The following is a 21,219-nucleotide window of genomic DNA, read 5'->3' as shown; positions in this document are numbered from 1 at the left end:
CTCCTCTCCATGCTGATAACACTAGTGCTATTCAGATTGTTGCTAATCCCGTTTATCGTGAGTGCACGAAGCATATTGAGGTGGATTGTCACCATATTCGGGAAGCACTGGACACTTGTGTCATTTCTCTTCCTCACATTTCCACTGACCTCCAAATTGCTGACATCTTTACGAAAGCCATGACTCATCAGCGCCATCAATTTCTCGTGGGCAAATTGATGCTTCTTGATTGACCCGCATCAATTTGAGGGGGGATGTCAGTCAAATTATATCAAGCCATAATTAGCCTATAATTAGCCTATCTATTTATGGCACAATTCTTGTATTATAGCTGTAAATATTTTGTGATTAGCTGTATATTTTAGCTTCCTATTTAGTTAGACAGAATTGATGTAATTGCTGAGATTCAGCCATGTAATTAGCTGCCATGTAATTAGTTGCCATGTAACTGTTATGTAATTAGCTCAAACATTGCTATATAATGAAAAGAACCCTCACAAAGAAGGCATTCAATACAATTGATAGTATGTTCATAGACCTTCAATAGTTTTTCGAATGTAGGACCCAGCATATAGGGCAGAAAAGTAGAAATCTTCAAACGGAACAAAAGTAGGAAAGTATTATTAACATGAAAGCGAACCAAGAATAGTTTATTGACTAAAAATTGACTCATCCAAGGAGGACCCAACACTAGAAGAATAAGATGTCTCATAAAAAAAAAATCATATTGGCACAAAAATAGTTTCTACAAGTTTTGAGGATCATAACACCTAAAACCTTTTTGCTTGACCCAACATAGAAACATTTAACCACACAAGGAGATAACTTGTCCTAACATAAACAATATATGCAAACTCAAAAACAGAAGGCAGGAAACATGGAGACTAGATAGCATCATGTTAATAAAAAAATGCGTGTAAGAATAGCACCATCCCAAAAATAATGGGGACATGCATATGAAAAAGCAAGGGCCGTGCTATGTCAAGTAAATGTCTTTTTTTCTTTTCAATTACTCCATTTTGCTGAGGAAGATGCACACAAGATGGATTATGAATAATCCCTTTATGTTTAACACTAAATCTAACTTCAAATAAATTTAAGGGTGCTAAAAGATAGAAAATTTTGAATGCCAATAACAAAATGTTTTTTTTTTTTTAATTTCTTGATAAAGTTGGATGAATACATTACGAAATTCAAACTACTTTTTAACATAAATAAACAAGTCATACACAAATAATCATCCAAAGGACACAAAATAGTGAAGACTAGTCAGGGTTTTAACCCTAAAAAGGAGACTCATATATCAGGATAAACAAAAAAAAACAATAATTTACTACAAGGCTCAATCTTAACGCACTTACCTAATTGATGAACACTTAAAAAAAGAAAGACTAGAAAATAGGTAATTGCAACTTTGGAAGAGATGGATGACTCAAACAAGCATGCCGCTAGTCCAAAGAAATGCCATGAAAGGAAAATTAAGATGCCAGTCCAAGCATCGTAGTTTTTGATGCAGCTATTTTAGCCAGTGATGCTTCTCAAAATTTTTTCCAACCTTATGCCTCCACTCCATCTCGTATGCAATTCTTTGGATGACTCCCTCAACTCATAATCTTTCCATTAATACGAATATCCTAGAGGCGTTAACTCTTGGGGGAACCAAAACAACATGGTTGTGTTCCCTAAATGTCTTCACCTAAAGACTTCAAGGTTTTCAAGATTAGGAATCATCATAGCTCCTTCGCATCCAATGACATTCCTCATATGAGAATAATATGGAGAGAAGGCATCACTCGATTTCCATTGTAACCCTCTAAGAGCTCCCTTTTTCTTTGAAAAGGAACTTGCCCTATTAACAGACACATGACTCTGACTATTCATTGTCACAATTGCCATTCAGTACAAAACAAGCTACAAACATTGGGTTTGGAGAAAATTCAGGATTATGAGAGTAGTTATGATTCTGTGAGAGGGAAAAAAGGAAAATGTATGGTTATAAAGTGAAGAACTTTGGTTAAGGATACTAATAGTGACGAGTGCTTTTGTAGGCTTGATCACTAAGTACTGAGAAGTGGGTATGCAATTCTGGTGGAAATTTCAGCAAAGGAGTTCATTATGAGAGAGTCCTACCTAGTTTAATCTAGGAGTCAAGTCCTTGGAAATTTGACATTAGGAAACAAGAGATAAATCTAAGACACTGGTCCTTTGAAATTTATGTCTCAAATTTACCATTTCTTTCCTAATTTCTTCTATAAAGTTGGTAATGAGGAAAGAATTAAATTTTTAGGAGGATTATTGGGTGTGACAGGCGCATTTGGCTCTTGCACATCCTCGTCTCTTTTGATTCTCCACTCTTCAAGAAACCTCTATTTCTGCTTTCCTCCTCCTATATCTTGTAGGACGAGCATTCTTCATATTTCTACTTTGTGAGGAACCTTAATAAGAAAGAGACTAATGAATCCGCCCTTTTGATTAATGTTCTTGATTCTTTTCATGTCCATTTGGGGAGTCATAAATGAGTTTGATGCTTAGATTGTACTATGAAATTTTCTTGCAAGTCTTTCTTCCTTGATGTATGATTCAGCTATTACTCCTTTTGCAATTCTTCCTTTGATTAGGCAAGCTGAAGTTCTTCAAAAAATAAAAGCTTTTACTTGGACTGTGATCCTTGGGAAAATTAATACCAATGATTTGCTTGACAAGAGGAAGACTTAATAAGGCCATGTCACCAGACATTTGTGTCCTTTGCCTTAGGAGCGGATAGACCTGTTCAAATTTAATTTTACAATGTCCCCTCACTTTGGCCTTTTGGGATAAGCTGTTTGGTGCCTTTAGTGTAAATTGGCTCTACATCTACTTTTAGGGTTTATGTACCATTATTTGATGTAGGACGAGGGAGGGTGGCCTAGTCCTACGGTTTCAACCCTCACACAAGCACATACACTCAATACACTTTAAATTAAGAATTTAATTATCTGAACATAAACACAATAAACCAGAGGACATTTCACATGTTTTGGGATTTTGAAAGGATGTATGATGTTGTTCTGAAATAAGTCACAATTGGTTCTTTCACAAAGGAATCAAGTCATATGCAACAAAGAAGTTATTCAAAATTTCAAGAATTTAAGTTCTATTGTTAGCAAGCAATATTCCCAAATTTGATTTTAAACTAGCAAGTATTGAAGTCAATGGATTCAAATGTGGTATTCAAGTATGGAATTTCAGGCTTTCAAGCAAAGGCTTCAATATAAGCAAGGGTTTACAATATATAACAAGGATTCAATCACAAGTACTGAAATTACCAAGAGAATTGTTTGGATGACTTGACGTTGTTCAACACAAGTCTTAGACCACACCAGAAAATTCCTTGGAACAAGCTTTGAAACACCGAGACGAACGCAGCAATTTAATGGAGAGGAAGTGGCCGTGTGGGGGGGTATTTTTGTGTGGCCGTGTGGATGCGTTGGAGGATAGTTAGAACTCGTCTAAAGTTCTTCGTGCACACTTTGAAATATGGATATGTATGCAGCAAATGAAATGATGGATTGGTGGCCTTGGGGTGCAACTTGGTGATGGCCGTGTGGGTGATGGAGGGAAGTCATGAAGGTGGGATAGGGATGGAATCGCTGGATAGAATAGTGGTCTCTCACCACCTTATCTCCGAGGAGAACGACGTAGCCTCTCACTACACAATCACAAGGATTGGACAAAGCTTAACAAGCCTCAACAAAGGAATTTCCTTTCAATATCAATACTTTTCTCTCTACATAGTTCTTACAATGAAGGGGTATATATATAGCTAGCATGGGAAAACAAAGCATTAATAAGCTTAGCTAGCATGGGAGGAACAAAGACATTAAACAACTAACAATTCCCACACAAGCATGGGAGACACAAATAATAAAGACATCAACTTACTAGACACATTAATTACTCTTACAATTTACTAACAAAATAAATGCTCCAACTTTCTAGACACAATAAATACTAAGCACAACTTACTAACACTTCAACTCACTATACATACACAATTTCCTAACATACACATGCAAGCAAGTTGTCTTGCATGTTTACAAATTAAATACAAACAAAAGTCAAAAGGAGGCCCAATTTGTGTGGGGCCCACATGGGTCTTGAACTCGGACTTGCTTCAGCATCTCTACTAGGGTCTTTCTCACACTAAAAAGTCTTCAAGCATCTACAAAATAATTATGAGCTGATGTGAACATCTCGGGGTTGTCCATGTGTCAACATATGATCAAAGGAAATGTGGACATCTGGATGTCGTCCATGTGTCACAATGTCTGAAAATGGCATAGGTAGGGCATGCTGATCCCTATAAACTATGGTTAAGGGGGTTTGGACAAGGGGAAGGGGAGGAAAGCCTTGTAGCAATGCATTGTTTGGTGTGTTTTGGTTGGAGGAATACCATAATTTAAAAAGGTATGGTGTGGCTACTTCTATCAACTAGCTTTGGAGCAAAATGGTGTTTCTTGCGACATTGTGGATTTTCTCAAATGGATTCTTTCAACATGTTTATCTGGAAGACATATAAGTATTGGTTGGCTTTGCTTCGTTGAGTTTTTTTGTATTTATTTTCTCCATTCCTGTAGCTGTTTTCTTTTTGTAAAGGGAGGACATCTTGTTCTTGTTTTTTACTTTCCTCCTTTGTTGTACTCTTCTTCTCTTTTTTTCTAACACAATTCTTTGTTTATCAAAATAAAATAAACAAAATAAAATAGATCACCCTGTCAAGTGGGATGAGGCAACAAAATGAATAATCAAGAGAAATTACGATGAGAAGGCAAGAAGTCCCACTATACCTAAATCATCCATGGTAGCACTAGATATTTCTAGGAACATGCATATATATATACATAAAGGAAGAACTGTTCTACATTTAATAACTGTATATTTTCCATTCTTGTTACTCCATTTTGATGAGGAGCATGCACACAAGATGATGAATAATCTCTTTATCTATGCAAAAAGTGTAAAAGATTAAATCTAAGTTTGAATAAACTCAAGGGCGTTGTCTAACATAGAAAATGATGTACTCATATCATTGGTAAGAGTAGCCAAGTGTGCTGGACAAATGCAAAAGACTTGTTGGCCAAGTCAATTTCCATCGAGATCCAACAACAATTAAAATAGTAACATTTTCCTTCCCACAATGTGTGCATGCACAAGTGTTCCCACAGCAAACACCCATCCCAAACCACCACATCTTCCAAGACCTCCCTCTAAACCTCGGCCTCTCCTTCCTAAACTACGTGTGTCACAAGCCAAGCTTGTTCAGAGCATTATACTTGCCAGTGACCACTTGCCTTGTGTACATGGATGGATAACCATCATGTAAATGGTAGTATAGATTTTATGCTTTGAGTATGCTTATGCTTTGGTATAAAGTGGGAGTATGACTCCTCAGTCAGTTTGATGTTTCCTACTATCAAAGCTAAAATAACATAAAAAGCTCTTTAAGAGAGGGTGAGTGTTCATCTATCATTATAAAACTCACTAGCATATGCAAACAAGTTTAGCCTACTTGCCTCCCTTACTAAACACACATTGCCTACGAAGGTATTGTTAATGAATTATGTCGCTTCAATGTTTACCGCATGGTTGTCATTTGCTTAAATGAATTGCTTCAGCTTCAACTCATTCTGCATTCGACTATTGTGAATGTGTTCTTGTGGTAAACCACAGTATACTTTGGCTAACTAGTTAAGCAAGAGTGCTCTAGATAGAGCCGCACGGCCCTTCACAAGGTGTGAAGTGTTCGGCCCATAATAATATGCCATGATTAGATACAGTCCCAACCACGATTAGACTCTCTCTTGGGGAAGCTTGAGAATGGGAAGAGGGGGACTCATTTTGGTGGTCAATTGGATTCCGTCATTCCAGCATACACTTCATTCATAGACAATATAGATAGTCTAATAAAAACTAGGTCACGTGTCATTTGAAGGTCCAAACTCAAACAAATAGGAACTTAGCATCTACGAATTCTGCTTGTTGCCTCTTAATCATCTCAACATTGGTTGGTGGTGATGTAATGCCTCCCACAATCCCTTGAGCGTACTATATTAGTCACAAATAGGCCAATTCTCTCTGAAAAATTTATCAAAAAGTATGAGTTTGGTTCATCTCTTGTAAGAAACTCTCATGAAGATCATCGCTTGGAAGTCCAAGAAAACATTATAGTGGCAGCTATTCTTGGTTTCACACAATTCCATAACCACATAAGCGGCATTTCATTCTTCTTCTCTCAGTCTTGAAATTTTGAATCCAGGAAAGTGGAGAATGAAACAAATACTAGAGTTGCTTTTTGTATTGATGTACACCCTCACTGCTCAAGACCACATCAAATACTGGGAAGAACCAGCCAACTTACTGGCTGTAACCAGCTCATTAATAGTGTGAGCAGAATCTTTCGGTGTACACAGCATAGAGACAGCCTCAAGATAGATCAGAGCAGAGAAAAGGAGGACCAGATACCACGTTGGGTACAGGAAAGCCCAATAGAGCAGAAGGGGTGCAAACCAGCAACCTAAGATGAACAAGAGGCAGAAAGGAAGCACTATAGAAACTTCACAAGGCAGTCATGAGCACAGAATAATAACTTGAGCATTCTCAAAGGAGCAGGAGGCCGGAATAAGGGTACATAAACCTTTCAAAAGTCAATCACAGCCACAACACAGCAAGAAAGAATCATAAACAGCATCCCCAATCAGAGAGCAGCAGCTGCAGCACTGCAGCAGCCACAAGCACAAGCCAAAGATCAATCAGAAATCAACCAAAACATGAGAAACTGATATAAAATTGTCGACAAGCAATAATGAACACACGCAGCATCAAAATGCTACAACCAAACAGCAGAATAGACTGCCAGAAGCAGTGTGCAGACTGACTTCATATCAGCAGACAATCACAAACACAGGCAACACCCACAAGTGATGTACAAGGCTTAGAAATGATTAAAAAAAACCCCTAAACGACTCTCATATGGAAAAGACATTTCTAATTTGAAGGCCAGGAAGAGAGGAAGAGTAAGACCACATTGTCACAATTTGAGTTGGATTGATTAGGGTAGAGAAGTCATAGTGCTCGGAAACCTGTGAATCTGAGAAATCTGATTTAGTGGCTAGGAAAATCGTAGTAGTACCAGAAGGGAAATGCCGCACGAGAAAATAAAAAAGAACAGGTCAAGCAGTCAACCGGAGGAGATGGTGAAATGGACGCTTGTTCATATGGCTGACCTATTTAATTAACATAATTCCTTATTACACAAATACCAATACCCTTGCACACAATAAACATAAAATGCACCAGATAACCTGCCAATACTTAAACAGTATTCATTTGTTTGTTTGTCCAAGCAAATTATCTTGTCATCCACATTGTATCTATTTTCTCCCTCAAAGCCCTTTCTACTTCATTTCTTTTTCTTAAAAAAAATCCCATAATAGGATTGAGAACTGCCATAATCCACAATTCAGTTTTTTACCCCTTCAGACATGTCAGCATATTTTCATTTTTTCCCCTAATGACAACTTGAGATATAATGATCATGTGCAAGTTTTTCCTATTCTTGTTGTTTCATTCCCCTCCCCAAACCCCTCATGCCGCCCCACCCCCAATTCTTTTATTTCCTTGTTTTTTAAGAGAAGGGGGAAGCAACAATTGCTCAAATTTCTATAGCTTAAACAAAATAAACAGGACTCCTGCAAGCATGGCAGATTACGAAAAGTTCCGCAGATGGAACATAAGGTCAAATATTTTGAGCAAAGTAATTAGACAAGAACTATTCCAGCAGAGGTTCGTCCTAAACATTTCACACATGCAATAAATTGCTAGTGCATGGAAACATGATGCAAGCATAAGAAAAAACCAATGCAGCACTGTTCCTAAACCTCAACCTGCTTCAATTTTTGCAACTAGCAGTCCTCCACTTTGAAGACATCTACAGATGCACGTAGCTGTATTAAAACAACCTACTAACTCGAGATTATTTTCTATGAACAGAAAGTCAGAAACCTGAATTCAATTTAAGGAAAATGAGACCTGCCAGTAAATTAATCATAAAAAAATAGAATTATCCCAAACAACAGAGTTATGTGAAGCACAAAATAATACTGATAAATTTTTTAAAAAAGAAAAAAAAAAAAAGCCATCATCAATGAAAAAAATTTACAGAGTTAACACATGGTTTTATTGCTGGTTCCAAAATCCTTAGCACTCACCCAATTGTTATCTCTCTGAAAGATATGAAAGCAAAATAGAATACCAACCTGCAGCATTGTGACCTGTGCAGAGAGGGTGGTTGCTTCTGTCTGAAGTGTTTGCACCTTCCTCTCAAGCTCACTAGTATAGCGTATTTTCCTCTCCTTTGAGCGCGCTGCAGATTGTCTATTCGCAAGAATCCTGCAATATGCCAATATTAAATAGCAACCCCAAAAATAAAAATAAGAAAGGGCAAAGTTATACAAACATGCAATTGATTCTTAAAAGCTTAACCGGCCCTGATGGCTTCTCCTGACCCTTTTTTCAGTCTAATTGGGACACTCTCAAACAGGACCTTATTGACACTTTTGAGTACTTCTAATTCGACATTACTTACTCTGGTTTCAAAGAAATCTGAGCCTTTTAACATCAAGGACTTTCGTCCAATCCGCTTGGTGGGGAGTATGTATAAGATTCTTGCTAAAGTCCTTGCTCAAAGGATCAAAATAGCCATTTTGGAAGTTATTGGGCATCACTAACATGCCTTTGTAGCTGGAAGACAGATCATAGATGCAGCCCTTATGGCTAATGAGGTGGTAGATACCTATTACAGAGGAAGGACAAGCAGTGTGGTGAATAAACTTGATATGGAGAAAGCTTTTGATCACGTCTACTGGAAACTTTCTTCTTTATCTTCTTAGAGAAATGGGTTTCGGGGAGAGATGGTGTAGTTGGATCGCCCATTGCATAAGTACCCCAAGCTTCTCAGTGCTCATAAATGGCCCCTCTGACATCTTTGGCTCCTCCAGAGGTTTGAGACAAGGAGATCCTTTATCACCCTTCTTATTCATTGTGATGATGGAAGTGCTGAGCCTCATGTTGGAAAAAGCCACTCACAAAGAATCCTTGAAGGTCTCAGAGATGGCAGTGTTGGAAGATCTTGGGGGGTCTCTCACCTTTTATTTGCAGATGACACCATCATTTTTTGTGAGGATGACCCTCTATACATTCTAAACCTGCGTTGTATATTAGTAGCATTCAGGGCTGTTTCAGGTTTGAAAATCAATTACAGAAAAAGCAAAATCATTCTGATTGGTATCATTTCAGGAAGATCTCTCCTTGCAAGTCTCTTGGGGTGCAAATTAGGATCCTTCCCTATGCTACCTTGGTTTACCTCTTGGAGCCAGATTTAAAGATAAAAGGGTCTAGGACACCATCATCGAGATGTTTTGAAGATGGAAGGGGAACTTCTTGATAAAAGGAGGTAGACTCACTCTCATTAAAAGCACCTTGACAAACCTTTCGGTTTACTTCATGTTTCTCCTCTCACTCCTGATTTATATTGCCAAAATATTGGAAGGGATTCAAAAGAGGTTCCTTTTGGGGAACTTGAGGGCAGAATTCAAATTCCACCTAGTCAAATGGAGCCTGGTGAAACAGCCAATTAGTTCAGGAGGCTTGGGTTTAAACTTTAAAGTCCCTTTGCATCTTCACTAAAGCCCTTCTTGGAAAATGGTTTTGGAGATTCATGACTGAAAAGGATCCCCTTTGGCGGAAAATCATTGCAATGAAATATTGGCTTGAGCACAATGGGGAGACCTCCTGGGCTAGCAGAGGATCACCTGGCACAGGAGTGTAAAAATACATTATGAAAGGTTGGAATGACTTTTTCTCCTTTATTAGATTTCAGGTGGTGGATGGAGACAACATTTATTTTTGGCATGATGTATGGATTTATCCGGAGGCTCCCAGTGTCTCATTTCCAACCATCTACAACATAGCTTGTGATAGAGATGCTTGCATTAGTCAGCACCTTCAAGCATCATTATAGGGGTTTTTTTTGGAATATCACTTTTCATAAAAATGTGGAAGATTAGGAACTTCCCCAGCTGACTGATTTATACAGTCATCTTTACAAGATCCAACCTCAAAACGCTCATGGCCTTCCGGTTTGGTCCTTGGACAAGCAGGGGGTCTTCACCATAAGATCTTTTTACGAGAAACTTTTTACCTGAGTATCAATCAACATTCACTCCCCTTGGTTTCAATTATGGAAGACAGCAGAGTCAATTTCCCGTGGTCAAGCCTAGTAGAGCTCCTAGTCTGACAAGACAAGCAAACATGCTACCAGGCCTCCCAAATAATGTTGCTTTTTTTAACTGGGAAGCAGCTCATGGTAAGATGTTGGCCCTGGGCAACTTGCAGAGAAGGGGCTCTCCATTTCCAACAAGTGCACCCTTTGCATGACCGAGGCTGAATCAGTAGACCATACCATTCTCCATTGCCTCTTGACTAGAAATATTTGGAATAAGGCTTTGACTCTTATTGGGTTACTGCTAGATCCATGGGGATGGGGGGTGGGGGGGGGGGGGGGGGGGGAGGTCTGGGCCTGGAGAGGGATTCAAGCAACAAAGGAAAAGAGGAAGGCTTTGTCTCTCATTCCTCACGCAATTTTTCGGTGTGCATGGAAAGAGAGGAACAGAAGGGTTTTCAAAAATTTATTCTCAACGTTTCAGTTAAGCAAAGAGCAGTGGTTTACCGCAGTTACAGGTTGGCACGGTGAGCTTATAGCAAAAGAGTAACATAATTTTTTATTTTTGTGACACCCTACGGGGTGCTTGATTTCTTGTACTACAGTTTGACATCCCTTGATGCCCTTTTGGTATATATATTTTTTACAAATTAAAAAAAAAAACGTTTGTCTTAGTTGTTGTTTGGTAAAATTAAGTGTTAGGCTCTGAACAATGATTCAAGTTTTGTAATAATGAACCAGATTCAAATCAAATTTGAAACACCAAATACTTAGCAATTTGAGTTGTTTGGTAATTGAATTGTTAAAACATTTTGAATATATACATACACACATATATATGTGTGCGTGTGTGTATGTGTGTGTGTGTATATATAAGTACCAGTTTAACCTTAATGCAAAAAGATCTATTTAAAAGTAATTACCAATTAAATAAGAAAAATCTCTACAACTTCTTTGTTAAGAGTGATAATATAATAAATAATTATTGAGCAATTTCGCCAACAAGTTCAATTGCAAATTCTATATGATTTCTCTCAACATCTGAAAACCAAGTTAGGCTCATGTTGATCATCTTCATTACTAAAATATGATTAATGATAATATATTTTGCAGGAATTTGATCCAATCTATGAGAGTTGTCAGCCTACAAATCAAATATTAAATAAATTTATAAACTGTTAAAGCTTGATAAACATTGTTTTTTTTTTTTGTCAGTAAACAGAAAATATATTAGCAAGGCATCAATGGAATGCCAACCACGTGGTACAAAACATCAACCACTCTGAAGAGTGTCACAAACATCAAGGACTACCAAATAGTCATTAACAATTTTCCCTCTAAGTCAGCTGCAGACAGCAGCAATCCATTAGTTTTTGCAAGTATAGAGCAAAGTAGAAAAATCTTTGAAGGCTCTCTTATTTCTTTCTTTCCAAGCACACCAAAATATGGCAAGAGGAATGAGGTTCAAAGCCTTTCGCTTCTCCTTTGTGGCTCTAATGCCTTTCCAATCCCAAATCTCCCCTCCAACTGAATTTGTTGTAACCCACTGCTGCCCAGCCAAGACCCAAATTCCACAAATTCCTTGTCCAGAGGCAGTGGAGAAGAATGTAGTTGACTGTTCTGGATCAGCCATATAGAGAAAATATCGATTCGTGACTGTAAGCCCTCTTTTATGCAGATTGTCAAGGGTTAAAATATTCCATGTAAGGCCTCCCAAGCAAAAATGGCAACCTTTGAAGAGGCTGCCGTCTTCCAAATGTGAATCCAAGGAGCATTATTGCAATTTGTTCCCAACAGCGATAATCTAACATGGTACCACAGCTGGTTACCAGGAGGTCCTAGGTTCTAGCCTTGCTACCCATGTTTACCGTGTAGTTGCTTAAAACATTATTGTATTCCCTGTAATAAGTGTTACCTATCGTGTGTTTATCTCTGCACGTGCTGTCAAGCTGAACATACAGTGGAGTGTTAAAGCTTGATATACATTGTTGGCCCACAACCTAACAGCTCAAGTTTTTAAGTAAAGTGATAAGTGGTAATCTAACATAAAAAAAAACAACAAATGCATTACAAAAAAATATATATACAGATTACAGAAAAATGGGTAAATTTTTTAACATAGAAAAAGAAATTACATCAAATGATTGCATCAGATGAAAGGGTTCTTCTTAAAAAAATTGCAGATTAGTATCACACAAGAAATTTTGCATTGCAGACTCAAGCCTAGACATCTCTGAAGGACATCAGGAAGCTGCAGTCTACTTTATCTATAATTTGAGCTGACTGAAGAGTACAAAGGCTTAAGGGGGTCAACAGTTGATGGCCAAAAGGTGAGTATGTGGCTGACAAAACTAAAAGATGAAATATTTGATGTTGACGACCTGCTGGGTGAGCTCACAATCCATGGCCTTCAGAACAAAACAAAGAACAAGGCATTGGTGAACACCTGTTTCACTCTGATTATAGTTCTAGATTTGCCTTTCCTTCCTTGAATCCCCGTACAATACAAATCTGCATATTTATCCCAGAGCTTTGAGAGAAGACTAAGGAAGCAAGGTGAGACAGCAACAGCATTATCTTGGCAGAAAAGGGAAGCTCTACGAGAGAGAGAGAGAGAGAGAGAGAGAATAAGGGAGGGCAGTTGCATCCACCCAGCTCTGCTAAGATGTTTTCTCAAACAAACTGAAGTCTAACTGGTTCACTAAATTGGTTCACTATTCAGAGTTAGCCTCTATTGAAGGTAAATAAATGCAAGCAAAAAGCCTTTTAAAAAGATGATACTCCTAAAATTATCGGTGCAAATAAAGAAATTCAAGTATTACACACATAGCATAAATCAAGCAGATCCAAAAGATTGTGAAATAAAAAGACTACAAATTGCAAAATAAATTAAGAGAATAGAACATCAATCCAAACCAAAAGTATTCGCAGAAGTTTCTTCTTCTCATACAACAGGGTTCAAATGAAATATTTCATTTGAGGAATCTTGAAAATGAAACTATAAATACAAAAACTCAAAAGATAAAAACATTAGCCAAAATATAAAGAAAGTATCAGAGAAGGCATCTAAAATCACCATTTTTCCCTAGAGGTTATATTGTCTCATATTGGACCAATATACATATAATTACTACTGTTGTTTGGTATTACTATCAAACCCTTAAAATTAAAACCAAAAACAAAAATAAAATGGGAATTCAAAAACTAAAAATAGCAAACTGGAAAATTATTTAGTCCAAAACCAAAACAAACTAACAGCTCGATTGCACACATGTTCATGTTGTCCTTGATCAAATAACAGTCAATAAAAATGAATAGAATAAAAAAAATCCAAAAGAACACAAATTCAAAAATACAAACAAAAAATAGAAAATACTTATTTTATTTAATTTTTTCTTATTAAAATGTTAGTGTACACATTGATTTAATCTACAAAGTGAATTCTAAATGTTAGTTGAATGGCAACAGGTTGTCACAGGTTAGACAAATATGGTAACACTACCAGCTTCTTTTCCTCACTGTAATCCAACAAAAACACTAATCAGATCATCAATGCTTACACATGCAAAAGGCTAGCCCTGCAGTGCACCCACTCCAAACTTGTAAAATGAAAATGTGTGGCTAATCCACTATCATCTCGGCTCTCAAATGTTCTGGAGAGATTTGATTTGGTTGGCTTAAGCCCCCCCCCCCCCCCCCCCCTCCCCCTTCTTTCCTTAAAACCAAAAAAAACAAAACAAAAACTGTCTTTGGGTTTCTCAAGCATTTGTCATGTGTCATTTTTGACTCGTGGCTCCTCCTACCTCCTAAACCTAGCCATGGGTTACTCGGGGCCATAACCGTCCCTTTTCATTTGGTTGCATTTATATAAAAGTAAACACCTTAAGAAAAAGGTGAAGAGTCATGGAAGGGTAGCGGAGAGATGGAAGGTGATGAGATAATTGAGATAGAATGCTGAAATCATGGTTTCAAACAGTAGCAGCAGGTAGCATAATGGAAACAGTTGTAGCAGAAAGTAGGAGTAGCAGATATTACATAACCGGAAGCGGGTGTAATGGCCATGATTTTTTTTCAAACACTCACAATCTTATGTATATTGGTTTATTTACATGTTTTAAGCTCTCAATCCTTCTAAAAAAAAAATTTTACTGCATTTTGAATCCTCGAGCTTAGCTCAACTTACTAATGTTGTTTAGCAAGACCAATAAAATTTAAATTTGTTTTAAACCGCTATTGACCAAAAAAAAATTTATATATTTTTTATATTTATTTTTTATTAATTTAATAAACAAAATACACCATACACTCCATTATGCCATTAAGCACATAAAACATACAAACAATGCAATAAATCGAACAAGTTCTATTATTTTATTTGATAAAGTATAAAAATCTAATAAATTTAGACTAACAAGTTGTATTGTATACATATAATCTACGCTTTATTATGTTATATAAATTTATAAAATTTATCATTAAATAAATTAAGTATTAACAAATTGAACATTACAAAAACTAGAAAGAAAAGAAGTTTGAAGTTGAAAAATATAGAAAGAAATATCAAATTTCTAATATTAGCAAAAAAAAAATTGTATATTTTAACAAAATAGTGTTCATATCAAATTACCAATTAATGCATTTATTGTGAATATTAATAAATAAATAATATTTGTAGCATTATTATTGTCCTCATTATAATCTTCTCCTCCCCCTCTTTATACAGCTTATCAAGAATGACTTATGAAAGGGAAAAAATAAAAAACGAAAATAAAGTAAAAATAAGAAATACATTTTTACCATGAAGTTATGTAGCAATTATGTAATGCTTGTAGTAGCCATTACGTAATGGCAGTGATCCATAATGGCTGTTATGGCAGAGAATTTTCTTCCCACTGATTTAGAAATGTGTAAAGATATTGGGAACCCAAAAAACTGCTATCTAGCAATGTTACATAACAATTGCAGACACTACTTGAAACCATGAATGGTACCGCTTACTTGGTTGGGTACCCTGCACATAAGAGGAGGTAATGCAATTCTTTATGACATGGCAACTAGATAACAATAAGACATATGGTTCAACTAGCAGTCACAATCGCTATGTAACAATTTTTGGGGTTCTTGATAATGTTACACACAGCTAAATTGGTGGGAAGTGAATAAACAGTCGTTATAGATAACACAACAACAACAAAACCAAACCTTAAGTCCCACTAGGTGGGGTCGGTTATATGAATCATTTTCCGCCAATTTATGCGATCATGGACCATTTCTTTTGACAGATTCAGGACTATTAAATTCTTACTCATTATCTCCTTCCAAACTATTTTAAGTCTACTCCTACCCCTTCTACTGCCCCCCACAGTAACTAAGTTACTCTTCCTCACTGGCGCATTATGTGGCCTACGTTGCAAGTGTCCACACCATTTGAGTCGTCCCTCCCTTATCTTATCTTCTATAGGAGCTAAACCTAATTTACCGCGAATATGTTCAGTCCTTAATTTATCTTTCAGTGTTATACCACTCATCCATCTAAGCATTCTCATCTCGACAATTTTTACTTTTTGGATATTCTGTTTTTTCGTCACCCAACATTCTGATCCATATATCTTTCAGTGTTATACCACTCATCCATTTAAGCATTCTCATCTCGGCAACTTTTACATTTTGGATATTCTGTTTTTTTGTCACCCAACATTCTGATCCATATAGCATTACTGGTCTTATAGCCGTCCTATAAAACTTCCCTTTTAATTTTAAAGGTATTCTATTATCACAAAGCACACTTGAAGCACTTCTCCATTTTACCTAACCTGCTTTAACTCTATGTATTACATCATTTTCAATTTCTCCTTCAGCTTGTATAATAGATCCAATGTATTGAACTCTACAAGTGCTATTTATTTCTTCATCATCAAGTTTAACTTTGTTTTCAATATTCCTCCTACTATTACTAAAATTACATTGCATATATTCTGTCTTATTTCTACTTATCCTAAAGCCTCTAGATTCCAAAAACTTCTCACCATAATTCTAACTCAGCCTCTACTCTGCCCCTAATTTCATCAATTAATATAATATCATCTGCAAACAACATACACCATGGAACCTCATTTTTTGAATACTCTTAATCAGTTGGTCCATCACTAAAACAAAAAGATAAGGGCTCTTTCTCAAAGCAGATCCTTGATGTACACCTATGGTGATTAGAAATTCTCTAGTTTCTCCATTTATAGTCCTTACACTAGTCATTACTTCATCGTACATATCCTTAATGACATCAGTATACCTACTACATACACCTTTTTTTCTAAAACCTACCATAAAACTTCCTTAGGTATCCTATCATATGCTTTCTCTAGATCAATAAATACCATATGCAAGTATTCCTTCTTTTTCGTAAACTTTTCCATTAATTTTCTTAAAGATATATAACTTCTGTGGTAGATCTCCTAGGCATAAAACCAAATTGATTTTCTGAGACTTTCATTTCTAACATTAATCTTTGCTCAACTACCTTTTCCCATAGTCGTTACAGAAGGCTATTGTTAAATAACCACTACGATTGTTACAGCAAAAAAAATATATTATTTTTAACTTTTTCTTCATTATTCTTTTTTTACCTTTCATCAGTCATTCTCAATAAGACATGTGAAGAGGGGGTGGAGAAGATTATAATGAGGATGATGATGCTACGAAATTTATTTATTTTTATTAATATTCACAATAGATGCTTTAATTAAGATTTTAATATGAACATTATTATGTTAAAAAATATTTATTTTGATAAAATTAATAATTTGATATTTCTTTTCCATATTTTCAACTTCAACCTTCTTTTCTCCGTAGTTTTGTCATGTTCAAGTTGTTAGTACTTTATTTATTCAATAAAAGGTTTTATAAATTTATATATTATAATTTTAAAGCTTAAGTTATAGTTATACTATACATAACTCATTGTTCAAAATTTATTAATTTTTTATTACTATAATAAATAAAATCATAGAACTTTTTCAATTTATTGTATTACTTATACGTCTTATGCGTCTAATAGATTAATAGAGTGCATCACGTATTTTATTAATTAATTTATCACACATGATTAAAGAAGAAGTGAAAAAATATATAATTTTTTTCATTAAAATCTATCCCCTTACTAAACAACATTAGTGAATCCAAAAGCACTAGAACTCTTTTGAAGAAGGATTGAGAACATGAAACATCTATTTGCTTGACAAAACCTCAGAGTCATTACACCCTCTTCCTATTACGTAATATCCGCTACTCCCTCTTCCCACCACATTCACTACCTAAATCCATGTTAAACATTGGGCTACATCCCGCCTTCCATGCCCATATAGCACGTTGTCCTTTCTCTTAGGTTGATTTGTGGGCTTCTAGTCATCCTAACAATATGACCAATCTACCGTCTCATCATCCCTCACTTTGGGTCTTTTGGGACTAGATCAATCAAACTCCCTCTCACTCAACTTTCTCCTTCCTCCACCCAAAGGATTCTCTACAGCCATCCAAGTTTCTTTATCCACCACCAAGCACCAGGATTGTGCAGTTCTCGTCTTTGGGCCACCACCAGGACAGTACTACCAGTGTGCAGTGGAAACCCTCTCCCTTTGAAGAACCCCCTCAAGAATCACCTACCCCAAATTGGAAGCTCTTACTCAACAAAAAAGGAACACAGAAAATACAGTGGGGCATGAGGAAAATAAAACATAAAAACCAAATTTCAAAATTTCTTATCAGCTCCATACTTCCCTCTTTCCTACTGATATTAGAATCGTAAAGCAAGCGAAAAAGGAAAAAAGAAAATAAAAAATAAATATTGCTCAAAGCTTTCAAGCGAAAAGATGTTCTACAGAGTCAAAAGGAGGTTCAACCAAGCTACAAAAACGCTTTAGAAAAAAAATCAACTAACCAAAAAGATCAAACCTTTTGGCTCTCTTCGGATCAATCAAAGCAAGCTCGGCGAGCCTATCAGGACCCATGGCTTTCTTGACACCATCAATTAACATCATAGAATCCGCCTCAAACGACGACATAGATCCGTCCATCGAATTGCTATGCCTATGATGAGGCCCCCTCTTCTCCATCACCGATTTCCCGCCGAACCTCTCTGAGTCACTGCCATCGACGGCGCCGCCGGCCGTGAACCCTAGACCATCGAAGAAATCAGCGTCCACGGACAAGCTCCTGAAATGACCGGCGGCGCCCAAGGGCTTAGCCCTGGCCCTATCGGCGCCGCTCGATTCGTCGGGCTTGGAGGAATCAACGGCCATGGGGATGCTACCGACGTTGTTGTTGCCGTTGTTGCTGTTGCTGTTGCTATTGTTGTCACTGCCACCGGCGACGTCGGGGACGAAATCAAAGGCGGAGAGGTTGATATCGACGTCGGTGTCCAAGAGTATGTCGTCCGGGAAGCGGAAGAAAGTCTCGGAGTGGGCCCTGCGGTGATGGGCCCCGCGTTTTGGGGTGTCCGGCATATGGTCTATATCGGTCCGAAGTGAGTACGGGCCGGCAACCGGTCTTCCGGCGAACTGGAGGTCCATAGTCTTTCGATGCTTCTGGAGCCTGAAGGTGGTGGCGGTGGTGGTGGTGGTGGAATCAGTGTAGTAACGCTATAATTATCGATGACCTGGAGAGAGAAAGAGAGAGAGAGAGAGAGGGTTGAATTTTTGTGTAATATAATAATGTAAGGATGTCAGCAACAGCAAGAGAAGCTTCAGTAGGTATGACAGCTGAGAAATGAGGTAATAATTAAAAAGTCGAAACTTTACATTCTTCAACAATGCCGAGTTACTTAAAAGAAAGACAAGTTTTATTTAATTTATTTTTAATTAGTTACAATAGTTTTATTGAATTTATTGTCGGAAGTAAAATATCCATGTATACTTGTTTAATAAATCATGCTAATTCATTGTTTGGATGTATGAATGAATTTGAAATTCACTTGACCTACTTATATTTTAAATAATCCCTTAATAATTTATTTAAAAATATAAATCTATTTGTTTGAATCTAAATTTAGAGATTTCGATTATTAATAAATTATTTGAATTTGATTTTAGAAACATGTGTTATCAAAGTTTCAAATTACTTACAGACTTATTTATTTCAAGTCATATCCACATAAAAATACCTCATCCCATTTGAAACACCTAAATCTCTTACCCCCATTTTGGTTTGTGAAATCATACCTTAAATGAAATCAAATCTCATAAATGAAATTACATTCTTAAGTCAAATTTGCATAATCAAGAACAGAATCGTATTCAAGTTGGAATACAATTCCTACAAATGGAGAAATTATGATTCCAGTTTAGATAAACTAGGATCGATCTTCATTCCATATAATCAAACTCATTTTATAACAAAAAATTTAAACAACAATAAATATTAATAATACTAATTATTATTATTATTATTATAAAAATAATAACAATTAATGATAATTGTCGCAACAATAAATAGTATTATTATTTTAAAAAATAATAATAACAACAAGAGCAATATTAATAATAAAAAAGCTAAAATAATAATTATTATTTTAAGGACAATTATTATAAAATTTAATAATAACAGCTAATAATAACTAAAATAAGAGAAATATTTATTATTGTAAAAATTATAATGCTTACCAGAGCAATAATAATAAAAAAGGCAACCTAATAATTATTATTATTTTAAGGATAATAATCATTATAAAAATAATAAAAATAGCAATAAGAACAATAAAAAAATAATAATCCCTATTATAAAAATTAAAAAAATAAAAGTCAACAAAAAAATAACTAAAATGAATAATAATGATAATAATAATAATAATGAAAATAGTAAAAATAATAGTCAAACAAAAACAATAACTAAAACAAATAATAATAATAATAATAATAATAATTGTTATTATTATTATTATTATTATAAAACAATAACAATAATAACAACTAATAATAATATTTATTAGTACTAAAATAATAAAAAATAATAATTGATATACCCTAAATATACCAAGGTCAAAGGGTCAACCTGTCATAGGGGAGAACTAAGACGTAGCAACAATCAAGGTTATCAACACTCAAAGACAATTACTTAGAATGGGTCAAATGCCATAAAGGCCAAAGTGACTCACGTCCGTGCCATATACAGTTGGTGTCAACTCTATAAAGGTCAGAGCGATTCACGCCTACGCCATAACTCGCCAATAAATGGCATTACATTCTCGGGTCAAATTCCTCCGCTATAAATAGGGATTCGGGTGGAGAAGCCAAGGTATCTCATTCATAACCACACTTTACTATTTCTTCATACCTCTCAAAACCAATCCCTGACTTAAGCATCAGAGTGATCTCTCAGAGTACACCCCGGGTCCTCCAAGTCTTGCTTCTTTTTCTGTCCTTTTTAGGGGATCGAGATCGGAAGGTCCACCGAAGGTTTTTCAACTTTTTATCCCGCAACAATTGGCATCGTCTATGGGAATGCCTCTGAGAGGTGCGCATCCTACCTCCGATCTCAATTCTTGAAACATGGCTGCAACCACCAATTCCAGATCAAATCCTGTTGCGGGTGATCAGTCACCCTAGTTCGTTCATTCTACACCCAGAGACCGTTTGAGAATGACAATGGAAGAATTTCTTTGTCTTCCAAAGGAGAATGGAAGATATGGCAGCCTCCTAGAAGAAAATGGAGAACATATTAAACCTACTCTTACAACAAAAGGGTCAGGGAGAACTCGTCCCCCACCACCAGCGGGCTGATCACGATTTACCCAAGAAAGCAGAAAACTCGAAAAAAAAAAAAAGTGATGAAAAATCTATCCCCACAAAGAAGGTGGAGGATGCAAACAGCGTGGGAATCAATGAGCAACAATCAAATGAACTAGAGGAAAGAATAAAGAAGATAGATCATATAGAAAAAATGATGAAAGAGGGTCAAACCAACCCCTCTTA

The 21,219-nt window shown here is 36.2% G+C and overlaps 1 protein-coding gene across 1 annotated transcript in view; it reads right to left on the bottom strand.

Annotated features, from left to right (window-relative positions):
- Positions 1-19,021, bottom strand: part of LOC131162023 (transcription factor VIP1) — a 38,281-nt gene extending 19,260 nt beyond the window's left edge. Inside the window, exons 1-2 of the mRNA XM_058118119.1 lie at positions 18,206-19,021; positions 8,295-8,427 (exon numbers count right to left, since the gene is read on the bottom strand). Coding sequence (XP_057974102.1) covers positions 8,295-8,427; positions 18,206-18,822 — 750 coding nt within the window. The 5' untranslated portion in view covers positions 18,823-19,021. The remainder of the gene's footprint in view (positions 1-8,294; positions 8,428-18,205) is intronic.
- Positions 19,022-21,219: the final 2,198 nt, after the last annotated feature.

Source organism: Malania oleifera, chromosome 8, assembly GCF_029873635.1.
Source record: "Malania oleifera isolate guangnan ecotype guangnan chromosome 8, ASM2987363v1, whole genome shotgun sequence".
Taxonomy (NCBI): Eukaryota; Viridiplantae; Streptophyta; class Magnoliopsida; order Santalales; family Ximeniaceae; genus Malania; species Malania oleifera.
Note: the sequence above shows the minus strand (reverse complement) of the source record. Positions and strands in the feature narration are given on the sequence as shown.